The 13,329-nt window shown below is 49.4% G+C and overlaps 1 protein-coding gene across 1 annotated transcript; it reads right to left on the bottom strand.

The window, feature by feature from the left end:
* Positions 1–11,652: 11,652 nt before the first annotated feature.
* Positions 11,653–13,222, bottom strand: LOC141597214 (zinc finger protein CONSTANS-LIKE 3-like). The gene is made up of 2 exons (XM_074417584.1): positions 12,174–13,222; positions 11,653–12,063 (listed from the first exon to the last, which is right to left on the bottom strand). Exons 1-2 carry the CDS (start codon positions 12,954–12,956, stop codon positions 11,728–11,730), a joined length of 1,119 nt encoding a protein of 372 aa, XP_074273685.1. The 5' UTR covers positions 12,957–13,222; the 3' UTR covers positions 11,653–11,727.
* Between the last annotated feature and the right edge of the window lie 107 nt (positions 13,223–13,329).

Raw genomic sequence — 13,329 nt, 5'->3', positions numbered from 1 at the left:
AGAGTAAGCAGAGCATGACAAATGGGTCACCCGGAGTAAGCTGAAGATGGACGCTTCGAAGGTCTATCTTAATGCGGATGAGAAGCGGGCGATGCAGCTGTTTGATGCTGAGAAGGGATGGAAGCCCCCTACTCAGATTATTCTTCAGGATGAGTTGCTTTGCCGCATCGGCCTCATACCGGCCCTCAACCAGGGTGAGTAGGGTCGGCGTGAGGCCCATCTTTGCCTATCATGCTCCTGTTTTTAGAGCTTTGTTTTACTTCTTTCATGTAACTCTTGTCTGGTTTCTTGCAGACCGGTTTGGCCAGGATCTGTCTGAGAGGACCTTGAAGAGGTTAGGGCTTGATAAGGATGGGAAGGTCGTTCAGCGGCATCCTCAGGCTGACGCGCGTGATCGTAGACTGGCTCCCAACGAACTTATGGACAAGCGGTGAAGCGGTGGATCCGGCGGTGGCTCAAGCACGGGTTCTCGGAGGCGTCAAGAGAAAACCAAAGGCGGCGTCCAGGTCGGCGACGGCGTCAACCCCAACTCCTCTTCAACCCCGGCGGTCCGGAAGGAGCATGTGGAGGTCGTCGATATCACCGAGGAGGTGGTGGCATGTTGCGAAGGGCCCTCCTCCTCCAAAGAAGAGAAAAGAGCCACCGGCTTCTACCGTTCTTTGGGGAAAAGAACGATTCACCCGGTCCTCCATCTAAGAAGGTCCAGACTGGTACGGACCTAACCTGTGGTTCAGACTTAGCTGGTTCATTATGCATTCCCGATGACAGACTCTCTGATGTGTCAATGAATGTTGACATGGATGCGCTGTGTGAATTTTTTGTAGATCCGCCGTCGGCTGCCGCCGTTCTCACTGAGCGGCAATTAGAGAAGCATCCTGAGAAGGCGGGTGATAGAAATGTCACCGTTGACTCCTTACTCCAGAAGGTTCCCCCCGCCGAGCTTGTGGCAGAGGGTACAAGAATATACAAGAGGCTGGCGAAGTGGACTCAACTAGCCGGCTCCCACATTATGGAGCAAGAAAAGGCCATGGCCCAAGCTGGGCCATTGATCGAACGGCTTAAGCTTGATCTTTCCGCTGCAAAGGGGGAAGCTGGGAAGGCTAAGCTGGACCTCCTTGCTGCACGAAAGCGTGTGGAGGAAGCTGAGAAGCTGCTATTGGCCGAGAGGGCCAAAGTTGAGGCTGCTGATGCCACCGCTGCCAAGCTGCTGGAGGAGCGGGACAGGTATAAGGGTGGTTATGACGCCGTGGTTGCCAAGAGGGAAGAATGGAAGGATCTGTACTTGTCCCAGTCGGAGGCACATAGGGGCACGAGGGCTATCCTTGCCCAAAAGGAGAAAGATATTGAGATGCTTCAAACTGAGCTCATCCCTAACATGTGTGCCCAATTCCGGGACCAGGCCGAGGAAGCGACCAGGGAGGCAATCAAGAAGCTCGTCCCCGAAGGCTCCTTCCCGTGGCAAGAATTTGACCAGCTTCTGGATGAGATGGCTGATGCTGCGGAAAAAGCGGCTGCGGAGAAGGCGGAGGCGGCGAAGGCGGCTCAGATAGCTGAGGCCAAGGCGGCCTACGATGCAAAGGTGAAGGAGGCTGTTTTAGCAGGATTTTCAGTGATCTAGAGCGTCCTGCCAGGAATTTATATGTAGGGTGATCTAACTCGAATAACTTGCCTGATTGGTATAATTAAATATAAAGCAAACTAACAAATAATGACACAAGGATTTTATACGTGGAAAAACCCTGGGAATAAGGGAAAAAACCACGGGCACCAAGCCAGGAGTGATTGTTACTATGATTTTGGATAGCCTGACAGAGTATTGTTATATCAGGCGTGACAGGCGAATATATTGCTTCAGAATACAAAGTATATGAGTAAAAGTGATGGTATATCAGATGATCCTTCTTGTCTTCCCTTTCTTTCTATTTATAGGTGGTTGCTTTCAATCCCTTTGTGCCGTTTAGGTTTTCCTGGTAAATAGGGAATGTGCCCTATTTACCCGGAGATGGTTGCTTCTTTCTTAGCCGTTGCTTTTGATTGCTCCCTATATCTTTGCCTTCCGGAATTGGTCTTCCTTTTTGTAGGGAACATATGAGGCGCTTGTTTGTTGCCCGCAATGGCCTGGTGCTTTACCTTTTCAGGCCGCTAGTTATTTCTACTTTGTCTTCAATCAACTCCTGCTTAGTGCCTGTCCGTCTTAGAGTAATGCCTGGTTTTAGATCTCTAGAGCCTGGAAGTTGTCTTTGGCTGTTGCCTGGCCTATATCAGGTCAGGCAGGATAATTTAGGGCCCAACAGAGGCCAAAGAGGAGGCTGAGAGGCTAAAGGCACGAGAGAATGATGAGCTTTCCTCTGGGCCGGCCACCGAAGATGATGCTGCTGCTGCCGATGGAGGGCAGCAACAGGCATAGGGAGACGGGCGGTCGTCACCAGACTCACCTGACATCTCGGATAGCTTTAGCTGTTCGGGGGCCAACTATTGAGCCTTTCCTCCCTGCCATCTTTTGGCGCTTCAAATGATATGTCGGTAACCTTTTGCTTTTCTTTTCCTTGTTTTTGTAAAACTTTGGTAGGTTGTGTTTTGGCTTATCCCTATGGGGACGGCCGTCGTCTGTATTCTCCTCACTTGTAACCTGTTATCATTTTTAATAAGAGTTTGCTTATTTTGCCTCTGGCTTGGCCGAGGTCTTTTCCTGTCTTCTTGCGTTATTAATTGAGTGCTTTTTTCATTTTTACCTTCGGCTTGGCCGAGGCAGCTAGAATGTGCATCTCAACTGTGTTTAACGTCTTTTTCTTGAACATGTTAGCATGTTGGTCGCTTCCTCTTTCACTCTCGGTCTAGCCGAGGCGTTGGAATTGCGCTTCCCAACCGCCGTTGTGAACATGTTGGTGTATCGACCGTTGTGTCCTCTGCCAGGCCTTCGGTTGGCCGAGGCGACTAAAGGTTACGGCGCGACAGCGTATGTTAGCGTATCGACCGTTGTGTCCCCTGCCAGGCCTTCGGTGGGCCGAGGCGACTAGGGGTTACGACGCGACAACGTCTGTTAGCGTATCGACCGTTGTGTCCCCTGCCAGGCCTTCGGTGGGCCGAGGCGACTAGGGGTTACGGCGCGACAGCGTCTGTTAGCGTATCGACCGTTGTGTCCCCTGCCAGGCCTTCGGTGGGCCGAGGCGACTAGGGGTTCTGGCGCGCAGCGTTCGTATCTGCCAATCAGCTGTAGGTAGTGCTGCCGTGGCGTCTACTTCTTGGTAGTGACTATGGGGGGAAAATGAACACTTTGATGGAAAACTTGGACGATTCTTCATTAGACATAAACATGCGTCGGGGTGCCCACAGTTGTCTTGGGCACCTCTGCCGCTATACAAAGTATTTCCTGAGATTGTCAGTGTTCCAATGGCTCATCAAAGGCACACCCTCCATGTCTGTCAGCCGGTATGTACCCGGCCTCATTTCTTCAACCACTTTGTAGGGACCCCGCCGATTAGTCAATTTACCATGAATGTTCCCTTTGTTGGTGGCGGTGACTTTCTTAGGACTAGATCTCCTACTTTTAAGTCCCTTTTGTGGACTCTTCGGTTGTAGGCTCTTCTCATTCGGTTTTGGTATACTGCCAAGTTGAGGCGTGCTGTATCTCGGCTTTCTTCGACCAGGTCTAGGGAGGCTCTTAGACCTTCCTCATTTTCAACCGGGTTAAAGGTGGTCGTTTCAACGTCGGCACCGTTGCTTCAATTGGCGGGGATCGCCGGACCGTAGACTAAGTGGAATGGATCGTATCCCGTTGCTTCTTTCTCCGTGGTTCGCAGGGGACCACGGGGACGCCGGGTAGTTCATCGGCCCATCTTCCCTTTAGGTCTTCAACTATCTTCTTCAAACCGTTGAGGATTGTTTTATTGGGTCGCCTCCTTTGTCCGTTGCTCGTGGGTGGCGAGACGGAGGAGTATGCAAATTTGATACCAAGTTCTTCCAACCAGATCATTATTGTGTCACTCCAAAACTCTCGGCCGTGGTCAAATACCATGACTTGGGGTAACCCAAACCGAGTTATGACATTTTCCCAGATTACCTTTCTTCTTACTTCTTTGTCGTCTTCCGGTCTTGCTACGGCTTCAACCCATTTGGTGAAGTAGTCAACGGCGACAATCAAGTACTTTCTTCCTCCGGATGCCGTTGGAAATGGCCCTAGTAGATCCATCCCCCATTGTGCAAAAGGAAGGGGACTAAGTACCGGCCGCAGTCTCGGAAGGTGCATGTATCACGGAGCATGCATTTGTGGTTGTTGCACTTTTTGGTTTTGGCTCTGGAGTCCGCAAGCATGGTGGGCCAGAAGTAGCCGGCTCGGAGAGCTTTGTGGGCTAGTGTTCTTGCCCCCATGTGATGGCCGCAGATGCCTTCGTGAATTTCGTCGAGAATTAGCTCGCGTCGGTCGGGCCGACACATTTCAAGAGTGGCCTTATTACGGACCTCCTGTATAATTCTCCTTCAAATACCAAGTACCTTGCTGCGATCCTCTTTATCTTCTGCGAGAGACTGCGGTCCTCCGGTAATTCATTTGTCGATTTGTATTTCATTATCGGAGCCATCCACGTCGTCTCGGTCTCTATGTTGCCCACCATGCTGACGGCCTCAGTGATGCTCTTGGCATTCCCGATGTCCACAAAGCACGGTTCGGCCGACATTCGATGGTCGAGTGGCAAGCTTTGAGAGAGCGTCGGCTCGGTTGTTCTCGGACACAGGAATGCATTGTATACGAAAAGATTTCAACTTAGAAGTGTCGGCTTTTACCCTTTCCGGGTACCTTACCATCCCGTCGTCTCGAGTCTCGTACTCTCCTCTGATTTGATTACCCACTAAAAGTGAATCTGTTTTCAAAATGATGTGCTCGCCCGGCGACCTTAGCTAGCTCGACTCGGTTATCACCGCCTCGTATTCGGATTCGTTGTTCGAGGCCGAGAAGGTAAATTTCAAGGCATACTCAAACTCGTCCCCGTTTGGGTTGATGATAAGGATGCGGCTCCGAGCCGTTCGCCGTGGAGGACCCGTCGGTGTATACTTCCCATACCCTGGGGTGTGATTCTTCTTGGTAAGTGCACTCGGCAAGGAAGTCCGCAAGTGCCTGCCCCTTTATCGAGGGCCTCGGCTTGTATTGAATGCCGGCGGATAGCTCTTGCCCATTTGATGAGCTGCCGGATTGCTCAAATTTTTCCAATGCTTTCTCCAATGGCTGGTCGGTTAAGACCGTCACGGGATGTGCGTCGAAGTAGGGTTTTAGTTTCCTTGCGGCGATGACGACAACAAAGGCTGCTTTTTCAATCAGCGGGTAATTTCACTCGGCGGGCAACAACGTATGGGTGACAAAGTAGATTGGGTGTTCTTTGTTTATCTTCTTCCCCGATGATCACGGATCGACCGTGGCCGAGGTAATCGCTATGTACGGGTATAGCGTCTCCCCAGATCGGCTGGACGGGGTTGAGAGAGTCGAAGATGAGCTTTCGGTTGCTTGAAAGGCGTGCTCTGTTCCTCCCCCAGTGAAGTCTTTATTCCCCTTCAACACTTTGAAGAATGGGGTGCTCTTGTCGGCTGAACGAGAGATGAAACGGGCTAGAGCCGCCATCCTCCCGGTCAGCATCATAACCTCTTTTCGATTCCTTGGCTCCGGTAGGTCTAGGATTGCTCGGACTTTGTCTGGATTGGCATCAATTCCCCTGGCGCTGACAAGTACGCCGAGGAACTTACCTGCCCGGACACCGAAGTTGCATTTCATTGGGTTGAGCTTCATCTTGTATTTCCTTAGTGAACAAAATGTCTCGTGTAAATCGGCTAAGTGCTCGCTGTCAGAGTTGCTTTTTACAATAGCATCGTCGACGTAAGCCTCAATGTTTCGTCCTTTTTGATTTTGGAACACTTTGTCCACCAGTCTTGTGTAAGTTGCACCGGCGTTCTTCAAACCAAACGGCATCATTTTGTACATGTACGTGCCGTTAGCAGTGATGAATGCGCATTTAGGCATGTCTTCCTCGGCCATGAATACCTGATGATACCCTGAGAAGGCGTCCAGCAGGCTCAAGATAGTGTAACTGCCGTGGCGTCAATTAAACTATCTATTCGAGGCAAGGGATAGCAATCTTTGGGGCACGCTTTATTAAGATTGGTAAAATCTACACACATCCTCCATGCCCCCGATGACTTCCTCACCATTACAACATTGGCTAACCACTCAGGATAAGTACAAGGCATGATAAAGCCCGCCGCTAGTAATTTATCTACCTCGGCTTTGATGGCCTCGTCCTTCTCGGCTGAGGAGTTCCTCATCCTTTGCTTGACAGGGCGAGCGGTGGGGAGTACGTTCAGCTTGTGAACAATTACCTCCCGGCTCACGCCTGGCATCTCGGCCGCTGAGTAGGCGAAGACGTCTTTGTTCTTCCTCGGCAGGTCCAGGAGAGCGGCCCTGAATTTTGGTTCCAGGTTGACACCGATAATTACGGTGCGCCCTGGGTCAATTTCCACCTCTTCAGTCTCGGCTCCTTCGACCATGCCAACAGTTGCATCCATGTGGTCGCCCTCCTGTTGTAAGGATGGGCTCTTCCCTTTCTCGGACTTCTTTGCCACTTTGAGGGATTGCATGTTGCACCCTCTGGCAGATATCTGGACTTTGACCACCTCGTCCTTCTCGTCCTTTGAGACGAGCTTATGCGCTTCCCCCCGGTCCGAGACATACATCAGTGTCAGGGCCCGGATGGACATTACAGCGTCGGCCTCACTCAAAGTGACCCGGCCTATGAGAACGTTGTAGGCAGACGAGCCGTCAATGACCACGAACTCAGACATAACATTCTTGGCCGCACTTCCCTCGCCGAACCTCACTGGTAGCCTGATTGACCCAAGGGGTACCAGGCCGGCCCCAGAAAAGCTGTACAACGGGTTGGTGCAGGGGCTCAAGTCTTCAACCTTCAAACCGAGGCCGAGGAAGCACTCTCTGAACATGATGTTCGTGTAGGCGCCTGTGTCAATCAGGCACCTCTTGACCAGGTGGTTGGCTATGTCCAAGTGGACCACGAGTGGGTCGCTATGAGGGGCGATGACTCCCTCGTAGTCCTTCTTCCCAATAGTCATGTCGGGGATGTTGGAAGCGGGGATCGCTGTTTTAGGCACAAAGTTGATGGCCTGATACAGCTCGTTCAGGTGCCGTTTGTGCCCATGAGCGGACCCACCATTCTCGTTGCCCCCGATGACAACATGGATCACTCCTATCCGTTCAAAGACGGATTTCTTGTTTGAGCCGCCGGCATCAGTCTTTTGGCCTTTGGCAACATATTTGCCGAGGCTCCCCTTCCGGATCAGCTCTTCAATGGCATTCTTCAGATGCGGCGAGTTGTCGATTAGGTGACCGGTGTGGCGTGGTACTCAAGATCTTGGCTCGTGTCACCGTCACTCCTCGGCCTGGGGGGCCTTTCCCACTTCTGACCCTCGTTCTTGCTCAGGGCGAAGACCTCAGCGGCAGATACGACCAGGGGGGTGTGATCATTGTACCGCTTTTGATAGTACGGTCCAGAACTCCCCCCGGCGCCCGCCGAGTTCTGTTTCCTGGCGGACCTGTCAGATCGTGACCTATTATTGTCACGGCGTCGTTCATCCGGGTTGTCCTCCCGGCGGCCCTTATTCTCTGAGTGCCCGGCCTCGCTGGGGCCTACCCAGGTTTTGTGGTAGTCCTCCACCTTTATGGCTTGGTCAGCCATCTTCCTGGCGGAGTCTAAGTTCAGGCCTCCGCCCTTGATGAGCTCGTTTTTAAGTCCCCTCTTGGGAGGCCTTTCATCGTCGAAGGTCGCCCTCGCTTGTTCACTCACGAATCTGCTGAACCTTGGCGTCGAACCTCTTCACATAGCTTCGGAGAGACTCGCCTCCCTCCTGCTTGATAGTCAGGAGGTCCGATGTCTCGACGGCCCTCCTCTTATTGCAAGAGTACTGGGCCAAAAATATGTCCCTTAGGTCGCCATAGCAGTATATCGACCCGTTGGGTAGCCCCTTGTACCAACTTTGTGCCAGCCCATGCAGGGTCGTTGGGAAGACACGGCACCAAACCTCGTCAGGCTGCTCCCATACCGACATGTAAGACTCGAAAGCCTCGGCGTGGTCGGTTGGGTCACTTTCTCCTTTGTATGATAAGGGTGGCAACTTGAGCTTAGTTGGCACCGGGACTTCTAGGACGTAGGCGCTGAGGGGCTGTCTGACCACGTGTCGAACGACACGCGGCGATCGGCTCCTCGCATCCCTAGTCCTGCTCCTCTCCCCGTGGCGGGAAGGGCTTCTTCTCCGACTCTGGTGACTCGGACTTCTTTCACTCCTCTGGGGCATGCCTCGTCGGTGCTGCGGCGACGCCGTCCTCCCGCGAGTGCGGGAAGGACTCAGGTCCACCACTAGCACTCTGGGCTCCCCCGGCGTCTTGACAGGCCGCTTCTTCCAAAGGTGCTCGTTCAAGTCTCTTGGAGTCACATTCGGGCCCTGGTCTCTGACGGGTGTCGCCGCTCTTGTCGGTGTGACGGTGCGAGCGGCGTTCTACCAATTAGGTCCGGGAGTAGCCGGCTTATTTGCATCAACCACATGTCCCATGATGGTGACACGGTCGGCGGCGCGGCGTATCGGTATTATTGGCATCCCATACTCCGGTTGGATTACTCGGCCGGTGGAGGGTCGCGCAACTCGTAATTGTGGACGGTATCATCTTGGCAGAATTCGGTTTCGTCAGTCACGAATACCTCTTATTGTTTCGACATCTTCTTAGCTTTTTGGGTGAGTTTTTGTTTTGAGTTTTTTTTTTTGTTTGGGAATGAATGTGACTAGCTTCTAGTACGTCTCCCCACAGACGGCGCCAATTGTTCTGGGTGTAATTCCAGAGTAGTTACTTGTTACCACCCGTGCTTGTAGAATGACGTCTTTGGTTGAATCCTCCTTTCGGTCTCCTGAAACAATGAACAAACTGAGGGCTCGGCTTTGGACCGAGCGAACTCACTCCGACGCTCAAGTCAGTAAACTTAAGAGGATTAAGTTATGTGTTACTTGGCGAAGTATATATTGTAGAGAGATAAGGAAGATATTACCAGATTATGAGGAGTTTAGGTTAAATTGTGGATCCTCTCCTCAATGAGAGTTGAGGAGTATTTATAGACTTTCACCTTTTGTCACGTAGTGGCCAAGTGGCTAGCAGGTGGAAAGACTGATCTACCCTCGGCCGAGGGACCCATGGCAGGCCGGCGGGCCCTGTTGACTCGCCGCCGAGGGGTCTTGGATATGAGTTCGCGGATGTGTGCCCCGGCTGGCTAGTTGCCCCAGCCGGGATCCAAGAGACAGGCCGACAGGCTGCGTCGGTTAGGCTGTCTAAGTCGTTGACTTGCTTGTGGATATCTTTGACCTTGCTCAATATGTTGACTCGGTCAGCGGGTGCAGAATATGCCCCATCAGAGAGATATGATGATGATTATGGCACAACTTCCTAACATATATATTAATTAAAAAACAACTCAACCCACACATTGCTTAGTATAAATACATTGCATTATCTCAACTAACATGCATTTCCATTATCTCAATATATTCTCCAAACCCTAACTGCTAAAACAAACTCCAAATAAATTAACCCTCCTTAATCTTTCAAAACAAACTCCAAACTCCAACAAAATGAATGATATCATCCTTAAGACTCTTACTATGCTCGATCCGATCAAGGACGCCAAAGAAGATGGCTTGACGGGGGAAAGAAATTGCGGCTATATGACGATATAGCAGATAGATCTTTGAACGGAACCTAATGGTCGATAAAAACACATACATGGAAATGAAATAATTAGAAAAATAAAATAATGACGATGAAACAAACCCGATAATTACGTAACGTACGTAAAAAGGCGATGAAATCAACAAAAGTGTGGCGAGAAGATAAAGCGGCGATGAGAAAGAGAGAAAGAGACGATGAGAAAGTGTGTGTTTTGTGTTTGTGTTTGTTCTTTGGGGTTTGTGTTTGTGTATTAAGGTTTGTGTTTTGTGGCTGCAGCAGACTTGTATTTGTGTGGTTTATAGTATGGAAGGTATTGACAACGGTTATTAAACAACAACCGTTGTGATATAAGTTTTAACAACGGTATCACAACGGTTGTAAATCAACAACCGTTGTCAAAGCAGTTTTAACAACGGGTTCCAAAAGCAACCGTTGTGATTACTTTTCACTAACTTTGCGTCAATTTTGCGCCACATTAGTAACAACGGTTGTGCATGTGTAACCCGTTGTTAAAACTAATAACAACGGTTTTTATAACCATACCCGTTGTAATTCATTTTAGTAAAATTCGCGCCATACATTCTACAACGTCTATTGTGATTTTCGTGAATACTCGTTGTTAATGGGGCGTTGTAGTTGCCTGGATTTGTAGTAGTGATTTGTACGGTACGAAGGGAGTATATCACTACTCAATGATTTCATATATAATGCGGTCATATTCAGGAGAGTATTTATAAACCAGAGAGTTAGTCTTCCTTAAGGATAGACTCACTTGTGACTAGGGCAAATATGTGTTGAATGCTTGTTAGATCACACGTGGGCCTGAATCGCGCCCGTCGAAGAGAAAAGAGTGTCCACTTTATAAGTCCAAAGAGATTTCATCATAAAACCAATTGGCAATAGATGGGTAGTCCCTTGGGTTATAAACTAGATCACCCTTCTCTATATCACTGATGTGAAAGAGCTACATGTAATTCTTCACCAAGCTAGTAATTGGGTTTCAATTGTATTCTGTCTCGTCTATCTTTTTTTTTTCATTCTAGTTTTCAAAATCATGGTTTTAGTGATACGAGCTTATATCAATCAATCTAGTACCAAGGTAAATTTGTGTTACTAAATTTTAAGGACTTGCTAAATCCCGCACACTATTTACTCAATCCCGCATATTTATTCCCCTTATACCGAATCTGCCCTTCACATTTATCACCCCACCATGTGAGAAATAAGAGAGAGAGAGAGAGAAAAGGGAAAAAAAAAGGAAAAACGTACAAACCTACCCAACCCCGACAACCCCACCCCCACCACCCTCCCGCGCCGCCGACCACCCCTCCACAGCCCCATACTCGCGCCGATCAACCCTCCACAGCCCCACCCCCACCCCCTCCGACCACCCCTCCTTGCTACGACAACCCCCTCCCAGCGCGCCTACAACCTGCAACAACCACCGAATTCGACGACGCATCCCTAAAATTCGACGACGCATCCCTGCCCCTCCGACCATCCTACCCAGCCTGATGACCCCCCAACCACCCTTGCAACAACCAAACTAAATCGAAACCCCAAATTGTTGATAAAACGGCACAGCGAAGGGATGAGGGTGGTCGACGGTTTGTGATGATTCTCATTGGAGATGGGTGGTCGACGGTGCAGAGGGTGGCCGGGGATTGGGATGGGTGGTCGGGGTTGGGGAATGGGTGGTCGGGGATGGTGAGGAGTTGCAGTGTTTGTGTTTGTGTTTTATTTTTTTTTTTAATTTTAATTTCTTTTATAAAAAGGGTAATAACGGAATAATAGTGGAAAATGTGCGGGATTTAAGTAAAAGGGTGTGCGGAATTTAGCAATTGCGAAATTTTATGGCAAAGTAAAGGAAATCTCGATACGTGACACGAGGAACAAGAAAGATCTTCGATCTTAAACTCTCTGTCCCAAACTAAAATTTAAAACTATTCTTCCATAACAAAACGTCAAAACGTCGGAACGACGCCGTATCCATGATCAACAACAAAATCAAAATTCGATTCCCGACTATTCACAAACAACTTATCAATGTCCGACGTTTCGTCATTTCCGCTACGTTTAACGAAACGTCCTTTTACCCTGGGCCGCGTTTCGGCGTACGCCTTCCTCGAAGCGTATCGAATCGTCTTCTCGAACTTTCTGTTCTTCCTCTTCTCTCTGTACCTTAACACTCTTGCCGCCCTATCCAACGCCGGCGCGGTTGTTTCTTCCGCCGCAACAGCGGCAGAGATTGCGACGGAGTTCGTGTTTGCTTCTGGTACTACTCCGATTTCCGATGATACCTGAATTTCATAAAATAACACTTTAATTTAATTTGATTTGAATTGATTTAGTTCAATTGTCAATTGTTATTAAAAAAAAATTCGTTGGAAGTGATGAGAAGAGTAATTACGCTGTGTTGAGCGGAGAAATTGAAGGACGAGAAAAGTTCGAACTGTTGATGATTGTTGTTGAGTTTATTCTTCTTGCAATGGCGTTTATCAGGTTGAGAGAAATCGATGTCGAAAGAACCGACGAAGAAATGATCTGTAGTAGTATTAGAGGAGAAGCTCAGATTTCCTTTGGATTGCGTCGGTACAACACTATCAGTAATTGCGAAATTTTGAGTTTCGTAATTTTTTGGATTTGAGATTTTTTCGAGGTTTTGTCCGCCATAGCTGAAATCAAGAAGGTCTGATTCGTTGTACATAAAGGTATTATTCGGGTTTGGGATCAGCCACGCGTCAGCATCGTCGTCTTCGAATTTGGCGGGAACAGGAGTGGCGGCGGCGACGACGGCGGGGTCGTTAGGGTGGAGAAAGGCGGAGGCGGCGACGGCTGAGGGAGGTCGGGCGGCAGCATTGACCGCCGAGTCAAAGAATGGAATCACCGGGACTCGTTCGTGGCGGTGGGCTAAGGGGTTGGCAGAGTGGATGTCGTGGTCACACGACGAACACAACATGGCCGCGTCCGCTTTACAAGTGACTGCGGCCGGCGCTTGCTCACACACCTCACACATCCACACCCGCTCGTGACGACTTGTCGTAACACCGTGACAATTCGCCACATGTAACTTCGAGTCACACGCACCACATAGAAAAGCTGCATCCGCCTTGCAATACAGCAGGGCGGATGCAGCATGACAGTTATCACAAGATTTCCCCGAGAAACTCCATCCGGATAATAATCCCTTCATATTGATTATTTTTTGTAACTTAAATTCTTATAACTACTTTATTAAATATTTTCCAAGTTTTTAAAGTGTGTAGTACTTTTATTTAGCTATAAAAGCAAAATGCTGAATGAAGTTGAGTATGCTCGACTTTTATATTTAAGAGGGTTAGGGAGATTGGTTGGTTGATTGATTATTGGTATTGTCAAATTATAGATGAGGAGGAGTGATGACAAGGCAAAGAGGAGACGTGGGCTATTTGTGGCCTAGTAAAAGATTTTGGGGAAATTAATGGATTTATTTTATCTTTAGTTATTTGTTTTATTTAATCATGGGTCTGTGCCGACATAGGCCCCATCAGGCCACCATAGCACGAGGGAGGTAAGGTCAAGTGACT

The sequence above is a fragment of the Silene latifolia genome, chromosome 8 (assembly GCF_048544455.1).
Source record: "Silene latifolia isolate original U9 population chromosome 8, ASM4854445v1, whole genome shotgun sequence".
Lineage (NCBI taxonomy): Eukaryota > Viridiplantae > Streptophyta > Magnoliopsida > Caryophyllales > Caryophyllaceae > Silene > Silene latifolia.
The sequence above is the reverse complement of the archived record's forward strand: the minus strand, read 5'-3'. Positions and strand labels throughout refer to the sequence as shown.